At 39.5% G+C, this 10000-nt stretch overlaps 1 protein-coding gene across 2 annotated transcripts in view; it reads left to right on the top strand.

Annotated features, from left to right (window-relative positions):
- Positions 1-10000, top strand: part of LOC135210951 (nuclear receptor subfamily 2 group F member 1-A-like) — a 296770-nt gene that overhangs the window by 11636 nt on the left and 275134 nt on the right. The window contains exon 3 of one of the 2 annotated variants that reach the window (XM_064243930.1): positions 3456-3530. The exons of the other annotated variant lie outside the window; for it this stretch is intronic. Within the exon in view, the coding sequence (XP_064100000.1) occupies positions 3456-3530 (75 nt within the window). The remainder of the gene's footprint in view (positions 1-3455; positions 3531-10000) is intronic. 2 annotated transcript variants of the gene reach the window in all.

The following is a 10000-nucleotide window of genomic DNA, read 5'->3' on the forward strand; positions in this document are numbered from 1 at the left end:
TGAAGATAAGGGTCTTGGGACTTTCTACATTGTTGAAGAAAGAGAGAGAGAGAGAGAGAGAGAGAGAGAATTAATTCTCCAGGTCCCAAAATGATAACACGATTACACCAGGTGAGCATTCCACCATTAGCTCCGAAACATATTGCTCCGTAACTACGTTCTTAGTGAATATGTAATGATAATGATTAGGTTTAAACTGCCGGTTTGGTTGGCTGGTGTCCCGTCCGAGATGCTCGAATGGAGGAGGAGGAGGAGGAGGAGGAGGAGGAGGAGGAGGAGGAGGAGGAGGAGGAGGAGGCCGTATGTATGCCCGGGGCCAAGCGAGGGAAGGGTCCAGCATCCTTCTCAAGCAGGAGACCTGCGAGAAATAAATACCGATTGCAGTGTAAGTGGACTCTGATGGCCTCTTCACTATCGCCATAAACCTCTTTTTGGGTGATTATGATGAAGAGTTGGTGGTTCTTGCTTGGTGGTGATAGTGGTGGAGGGAGAGAAAGAGAGAGAGAGATGGTGAAGAGATAAAAGGTTACTGGAAGCTAGCCAAAAAATCATTCTTTGGGAAAAAAAAAAGAGCAAATTGTATATTCGATATTCATCGTTGATACTCGAAGGAGTGTAAAATTCATACGAAAATTTATTATAGGAGTAACCATAATTTTATTTTGAGGCCGAAGGAATTGGCAACTCACTGACCCAAGCCATAGCAGCTAACGATTAGAGAGAGAGAAAGAAAAAAGAATTGATAGTGGAACAGGGAGTTGGTGGTCTGCCCCCAGGAAAACGATGGTGATCTTGCTTTTCTGATTTCATTGTGGTCTACACTTCTTAGTTCATTGTTTATTTATCCATATTTGTAGTTTATTTTGTAGTGTTGTTGGATTCAGATGGGCAGCATTTTCATGTTGACAGCTGAGTGCAATAATTTTTTTTATTGGAATTTTTTTTCTTCTCTTTATCCATTTCAGAAGAAAGTGTTCCGTTTTATTAATTTTGTGCCGGTACAGCGCTATAGTTTTACGTTATTAAATATTTTAATAGTTATTGTTTGGCTTTTAAGTAAACACCATGATTTGTTTGTATCAAAATAACTTTTATTGACATGAAATACATTCGGATGGGTCATGTACATTATCGGTATGCCTAATGAACATTTTTCCCTACTCACATGATCGTACCTTGAAACGTGGCTGCGTTGCGTAAGCGAACTTCAGACTTTCAGTATGAAAGCGAATTTCTGTGCGCGGAATTGTTTGCGCTGTGACAGTATCGTGTGAAGTGTTGCAGTGAAGTTGAAAGTTTCAATACTTTACTGTTACTTCGGTGTCGACGACCATTGTTGTTGTGACGGCAGTTTAGTATATCCGTCAGATCAATAAATCATTCACAGATACTGTCAGTTCACGCTGTTCATAATGGATAGGGGGTAACCTTACTGGGAGCTGGCGAAGGGATGGTGGTTGGCACACTGTGCTAAGCCATTACTCCGGGACTTACTAGGGTGTAATGCTCGCTCTACCGGCCTGATTCTTACTGGTCGGAGTAATAGTTCCCTCTGCTCTTATAGAGGGCAATTGTGCTTATATAAAATCGACAATTAATTACCTATTGCATCAAGCATCTTTTTTCTATTTTTGTCTTTCCTGCTTTCAACGTTTCTTTGCGTTATTCTTTCACAGTCGGTGCTTTATTCCAGTTTCCAAGCACAGTCCTACTACAGTGCTGACAAAATGACCACCCGCCCCATAAGTGGCGCTGTTTATATCCTGGATTTATGGCGAAATCGATCTACTAAAGTCCATTCATGTTGCGCATTTTGCAAATTTACTCATAAATAACCGTATTGTTTTCCGGTGCTGGTGGGCTTATAATTATATCAAACCAGAGTTCCATTTGCGGTATTTGTGGTATATATTTATTGCCAATTTTATGTATTGTGGGCTTATGTGTATCAAGAGCTCACCTAAATTTGAAATATTTTCAGACAAATGAATATTCATCGTTCACCGAAAGTTCTTTAGGAGTTTCCGTACTTATTACATGTGGTGGAATATATATATATATATATATATATATATATATATATATATATATATATATATATATATATATATATATTTATATACATATAGTTTTCTCTGCGTTGACGTAAGAAAATATGAGTTGCATGTTTTCATTAGCTGTTTAAGTAGCATTTTGTAGCATACAAATTGAACAGATTGGAGTTCATTGCCTGTTCCAGTGCTAAAGCTCACGATCTTAAGAGAGAGAGAGAGAGAGAGAGAGAGAGAGAGAGAGAGATAGTTAAATATAGCAGAATACGATATGGGGTGGAACCATGTACTATTTTAGCCATCACCCAAGGCCTTCGTTACATTAGCGCAGAAAGCTTTATTCCAATGGATGCCGATTCTTGAAGGGTTTGGAAATTCCGCGTCCTTTGTGGGATCTGGAAGGACGCCTGATTACCTGGAACTACCTGGATTTGTAGTGAGATAATACAGGGAAAAGTTTTCGTGGTCTTTATTTATTTAACTTGGCGTGAAGTTTTTAGTTTTTCGCATTGTAGACATATTTGTAACCTGTGAAAATGCATGCTGTTAATTTGTACTTTAAATAAAAGAGAGAGGGGTGGGTGGGGGGGAGGAGAGAGAGAGAGAGAGAGTTGAGGGTAAAACTCGGGGAGAGAGGCAAAGGAAGTAGATTAAAGGAAAGATAGGTTGCAATTTATATACCTTTTACTGATACCAGTTGGAAACCGTGTTTTTTCCCGTGATATGTTTTTATTGTAAGTATAGGTATTTTCATTTTGAAGCATATTAAAAAGAATAAATAAATTAATCAATGAGGTACTAAACGGTCTGTTTACGTATATGTTCGAAAGAAGATCTCTTGGGTCTCTGAAAATTGTTCAATGTCAACGACGCATTGCGATGACCATGAACATTATACCAAGCACGAGGAAGTGGGACCAGATATTATTATAAGGAATAAAGTTCAGTAGTTTTAATTTTGATTTTGTGACAAAGAAACGACAAACCCTATTTTGAGTGACTGTTTCCCAACAGCTCAGTGAATCATTTGATATCGCAAGATAAGAAAAAATGACACTGCAGCTCTGTCGCCTTGTCTTGCCCAGGCCCGAAGGAGAAAGGCAAAGAAGGAAACTCGGTGCACCAGGAAGGAAGAATTTGACCAAACTGCACCAAATAATCATACAAGGGCGAAATATATTGTTAAACCTAACGTTAGTTCTTGTGCAGAGCCCTGTATAAACATAGGCCCCCCAAATAATATTTTTTGATCATTGAAGAGGCTGCCAATGTAAGTTTATAACAAAATAGATGTACTTATGAATATTTAGAAGCTGCCTGTATGAATATATAAGCGATGCTTATGATTATGTAAGAGAAAGCTGCTGTCCTGAGGCCGCCTTAATGAAGTTGTGCTCTTTTCAGAAAATAAAAATGGTGAGCGCTTCCTTCTTCTCAGCAGCACAAACTTCCTCCATGGCAGCCTTCAGGCCAAGCAAGGCAAGTGCTCTCTCTTTCTCTCGCTCTCTCTCCTATCTTCCGTCTCTCTCTCTCTCTCTCTCTCTCTCTCTCTCTCTCTCTCTCTCTCTCTCTCTCTCAGGCTCTCCATAATTCAGACCTAAGTCTAAGCTGCCGCTGTCCAGCGGATATATACTCTCTTTGCAGCTCCTGAAGCTTCTGGCCTCACGTACAGCTGTCTGTTGAGTGACCCAAGTGGTGGTACTTCACCTTCTAGTTCAAAAGCTAATTCAGAACGGAGACGCTCCTCCTCCTCCTCCCCCTCCTCCTCCATCTCTTTACGCCGCCATCGGCGAGGAAGTGAACTGCTTCTCTCCTTCGGTTCACCTGTCTGAGCTCTGAATTACCTGATGAAATACAAGATAAAGTGTCACAGCTTTTGTCTATGCCTGTGTTACCTGTTTCTTTGGAGTCACATTACTAAGTATGGATAACATTTATTTCGTATTCTTCATTCCATGACTCGTCACGTCTGTTCCAGAGATTTCCCAGTCGGGCTCACTGACATTCATTTGACCAATGCTAACCAACAAGAATGTAGATTGACGCAGGTGATACATGCACATGTATCGAACCTCTGTGGCCGGCTGTACGTCGCCTGTTTCTTTTCTCTGAATTAACACCATTTTCCCATCCAACAGCAAACTTATATTTTTGTGCTTAATTTCCCTCCTTATTAAAGTCAGGGAATGATTCCTTCGGTCGTCAAATACGCAAATTCGTAGGTGTAACTTCGTGACCCTTTCAGGGAAGTACGTTCGGGCAGACGTCACTATTTTATGAGACTTTCTGAGAACATAACAGCCTTTTGAAACTTACAAATAAATTAAGCATTCACGCGCATACACTGCATTTATAATATATATATATATATATATATATATATATATATATATATATATATAAATATATATATATATATATATATATATATATACATATATATATTTACCTCATTATTTTAAAATACCTACCTCGACATAATAGTTTCGAAACTGCATAGTTCTCAGGGCAATTCATATTGTTTTCTTTAATATACTGAACTGTTCCTCAACTCGTTTATCAGACCAATTCGTTGGCAAACAAAAATGATGACGAATCTTAGTACGTTACTTTAATATCTGATCATTTCCTCTATAAATTTTGCTGCTGAATGAGTCTGTGGATGTTTGAACTTTTGCATGATCTGTTGTTTTTTTACTGCATTTCGCATTTGTTGACTGACTCTTTAAGCTTCGTTGATAACATTGTAGTTTGCTAGTAAAATTAGTGTAGTCGATAAAAGAAGCATGTTGTGTTGTCTTGTAGAAGTGCAGTCTTTGGTAAGATTTATTGCCATCGTGCATATATATATATATATATATATATATATATATATATATATATATATATATATTATATATATAATATATATATAAAACTATATCTATATATATATATATATATAATATATATATATATATATATATATATCTATTTATCTATATATATCTTACTTATATACATATATATATATCTATATATACATATATACATATATATATATATATCAATATATATATATATATATATAATATAATGTATATATATAATGTAGGATATTTTGGAAACATATGAAACTGACTAGGAAATGCCAACGTAACAATACAAATCGTCAATGATTTTTGAATGCATTGGCTTTCACGACATCATGAAGCTTTGATATGTATTTGCATTACCTTTAATCACAAGAACCCCTGAATACTGCAATCCAATGTACAGCAAAGTCAAAGATCTACTGGTAAGTTGCAGGATTAGTATGTAAATATTCCTTTTCTCGAGCAAACTGAAATAGAGGTAGAGGTGGAAATACTCTCTGATTTGTAGTATTATTAGAATTGCTACGAGATAATGAATAAAATACTAATAAAAATTTGGTTGTGTTAATGAAACTTCTTTGAACTTCCTAACACATCTATATTATTTATGACTTTTCTATATTTTGGAAATGAAATCGACAAAGATTTGATGAATCTGGTTGGGAATGCGAAGAAACTTTTCTTGCTACGTTTTACCTTTTGGATGCGAACTGATAGCTTTGTAATCCTTTTATATACGATCAACAGGAATAGTTGTCATCAAAGCCATCATTTGTTGAAATGGAGGATAATACAAGCTGCTTGCCATAAAATCCTGTTCGAAGCACAAAAGTTGTCGCCTTACTATTAGACAAAAATGTATGATCATGTTTATAAAACCAATTGAATAGCATTACGAACTATCTTATAAAAACATGAAGGACATCACCGCTATTTGAGAAGCAAAAAGAATAAAGGCTTGCGATGCAGAGGGTCGCCATCAAGACATAAAAATGAGCACCTTTGGCGATCCGACATTTCGTCACACTGTTGGCCAGATGACATGTGGCAGCGAGACGGCCACCTTCCTCATCTACTACTCACGTGCGCCATTCACGAATTACCCACATGATCCATCAGTTGGCGCAAACACATCAAAACGATGAAGTGTGCAGGGAGCATGCAACCGCCGCTCATGGTCTCATGGCTGAGGAGCCAAAGGGAGCTCTGTTGACGATTGTTGTTTTCTTCACCTTCCTCTCCCTGTGCTCTGGTGAACATCCAAGTGCCTGGAAAATATTTTTACATTTTGTCCCGCAACGCTGTCCTTTTTCTAGTAAGCGTTACTAGCACTAAACTTGCCAATGAAGCACGAAGGTCACAGACTTCGTTAGTAGTTCCTCAACTCTCTTTGGCTTCATTTGTTGCCGAAGTGATTCACGTCTAGATTGCAGTTTAGTTTTCTAATCTTAATCTGCGTCAATGTTTGCCGAAGCTTCATCCTTATAACCTTTATCACCAGCGAATACAGCGGCGACAAAAATCTAGTTTTTCTGTAAGAAAATAATCCTTCTTTGAGGAAGAAGGCCCAACTTCCATTTCCATCAAAGGATGAAGAAGAATAGGAGGGCGCGTATATGTCGTGTCAACACAGTTGGGTAAAAGACGCGGTTTTGTTTACTCTTCCTCCGCCCTTCTTGTGCACACACGTCATGGTTTTTTTTTTTTTTTCCTAATTCTCTTTTTCTTTTTTTATCCAGCACCTCACACGCGCTCGCACGCACTCATTTTTGTAGGCAGCTGCTCACACTTGTGTAAGCATACACACGTACCCTTGGTATGTTTAAACACCCGAGATTGCGGGCGCAATTTCCAGCTCTGAGAAGGTTGCTATTTTTTTTTTTTTATTCTTAATTTTGTGTGTGTGTGGGGGGGGGGGGGGGGGGGCTGGAGGGAGGAATTGTGAAACATGCATTGCTTCTTTTGTTGTTTACTTATATAAAATTTATTGCTGACAGGTTTTCAGTCTTTTACATTTCAATCACAGAATTAGAACAATCTTGAGGGCAAAGAATTCCAACCACAAATATGAGACCATTTAGCCTTCACCTAAAAACAGACAACCGCCTCTGTCTCGCGGAGGCGCGAAGTGTGACGAAGCCTGCTAGCTGTCCTGTCACATAATAAGTGACACCTCTTAAGGAAGGAGGCTGCCGGGGGGGTTGTGGTATAAGGAAGCAAGATAAGGGTGGGGCTTGGGGGGAGGCTGAAAAGTAAGACCACACAGGGAGCACAATCCTACAAGTGCGCGCCGCGTGTAACCCATCTCTAACCACTATTGACAACCAGATTATCGCTCAGCCACACCTTCCTGCTTGCCTCCATCGCAGAGGAAGAAGAAGAATGCAGGAGTGAAGCTAATGGCTGCTTTTTGAGCTTCGGGACGAAATCGTGAATTTTGTCGGCTTTGATAACAGACACTTTGATTGACAGCTTGTCAAGTAGGGTTCAGTTTAATTGTTTGAGAAATCGGATTTCTCCATCATTTTTTTTTTTTCAGGATTACGACCAGTTAATTGGATCATTCTTAGAGAGTGACCCCCACCGGTTTTAACCCGGTATGTATCCACCTTGGAGGCGTGTTTAGTACAAGTTCGTTGGGAATTACCGTAACAACGTGAAAAAAGACTGGAAATATTATAAAGATAATGACCCACAAGATAATTAGTCCATAGATAACGACCCCCGAAAGCCAAAAGCCCTTTGAGGTCACTATCTGGGAAAGATCCCAGTTAATTATATTCACTACTGAGCCTAAATGATCGATCGATGCTGAGTATTAGCTTGACTGCTTGAGGAATCAATCGGTTGTAATGCTTGTTCCTCTATCAAACTTCAAACTCTGATGGTGATATTGAGGAATATATCTTTTAAGGTTCATGAGTTAAATATTTAAGAAATCAATTTTAGAACGAGAATTGTCGTCAGTGATCATCCGTGTCATTTTGAGTTTTAAGGACTCTGAAGTGTTCTTTGGAGACTGGAGGGGGAACTTTCTTATGTCAAGCCATTATTTTAATGTATAGGTCTGTTTCCCAATCCATTTTCTTTCTTTTAGTCGACATAGTCGTTCAACAAGTACTTTTAAATCTAATTATGATTTAAATGTTAATCGTAATTATCATATATTTATATCCCATCGTTATTTTATTTTTCAATTTGGTAATAACTAATGAAAGCTGTACCGAGGCTTGTAACAATTCATGAACTGCTTACATACTAATATAACTTCATCAGATTGGATTTGTACTGTATCTAATAACTGACATTACAATTTGATCAAACAAAAAATCTTCCCAAAGACAACAAGTGAGAAAGAACATTATTAAGCCAAGTCAACTTTGGGGCCGGCAATCAAATTTTGGGTTTCACTCAGTTCAAAGAGACTCATTTCTTGGAGCATTGGACAAGGAATGCCCATAACAAAAGCCATACAAATCCGTACCTTTTGGGGAGCAGCGAGAAAAGGAGTCACAGCCAAAGGGATTTGATGCAAATGTGGAATTGTAAGGAACTGACGCGGTTGACGGACGTCGAGCTCAGGCTGCAACGGTCATCAGAAATTCAAGATTCTTAAATGGTCTCTCCCGCCGATGACGGCATTCCTCGCGACAAAAGGCAGAACAGAAAGTTTCCAAAAACGAACTCGGATGCAGAGGCGGGGGTGGGCGCTAGCAGGACTAAGGAGATGAGGATTTTGGGGGCGTGGGAGTCCGAATGAAAAAAAGAGGAGGGTTAACAGGAAATTTGAAAGCGTCTTGGTGATTAGGGATTTTTCTCTGAAGGATTTGAATACGAAGGAGCCCTTCGCAGTGGCCGAAAAGGGAAATGGGAAAGGGAACTGCCCTAGTTTTAGGATGGCGCCATTCAAAGAGCGGAGGGCAGCGCCTGTGACACTCGTGAGAAGTTTCTCTTTCAGTTCCGAAGGCGACACAGAAAGAGAGGACAACTCACTACGGCAGCAAACCCCCTCCCCCCTCCCCCCCCCCCCCCTTCCCCCCCCTCCACCTCTCCCCTCGATGACCGACCACCTTGAGACCTCGGTAACGACCGAGACTGTCCGGTAACGATTTTATTCTTAGCGGTGGGATCGGGGGCTGGTGGGTGGGTGGGTGTGCGTGGGCGGACTCTGAAAGGCACGGAAGGAAGAGAAAAAGAGGGAAACAGATTACGCCGCTGATGAAAAGGCGAAAGAAAGCGGGAAAGACGCGAAAGACGACGGAAAAGAAAGACAAGCGATTTCCCAGGGCGGTCTGGTTGCCTGCCTCCCTCGGGAGCTGCTGCTGCTGTTGCTGCTGAGCGAAGACGAGCCTTTCCTCCCTGTGTAGGACCATCCAGCCTTCTTTCGGAAGCCGGCGAAAGGCTGAAAGAAAGGAAGGCGTCACTCCGGTTGCGACAGAGACCGAGGGAAGGTGATAGAGGCAGTCGGTCTCTCTCCAGTCCGAGGCGATAATTGGACATAATGACCGCCATTTACAATTGACTTCGTGAACTGAAATTTCATTGCTGGTTACGATAACTGGCATTTCATGATGGATTAATCCCAACGGACCGTCCATCATTCATGTTACTCAGCAAATAGTATCTCGTTACTGAACACACAAGACCTGTCATTTCCTAATTACGCCGCACGATTCGATATTTTCATGGAGGATAACTGACACTAAAGAGTTAATCATTCAGGATAACTGGCAGAGTATAAGTCATTCAAGATGCTTTGCTTCGTTACTGGGTGTCACAACAATTTATAGGTTAATTAAAGTCTGTGGAATCGCATCAGCGCGCAAAGTACCGCTAAGAAGTAGACCCATATGGTGAGAAAGGTATCATTTCACCGAACAGAAGTAACTGATATGAAAAAAAATAGTCAAGTTATTAAATACCAATTCAAGATAAAACAATTTGATAACAGCTATCCTTGCTACTCAGGAATTAAATTTACCTTCGTTAAAACAAGTTTAAATTCATATCAAAAGCAGTGATAGACTACCATTATATTATTAATATATATATATATATATAGTATTTTATATTATATATATATATATTTATCTG

Source organism: Macrobrachium nipponense, chromosome 4, assembly GCF_015104395.2.
Source record: "Macrobrachium nipponense isolate FS-2020 chromosome 4, ASM1510439v2, whole genome shotgun sequence".
Classification (NCBI taxonomy): domain Eukaryota; kingdom Metazoa; phylum Arthropoda; class Malacostraca; order Decapoda; family Palaemonidae; genus Macrobrachium; species Macrobrachium nipponense.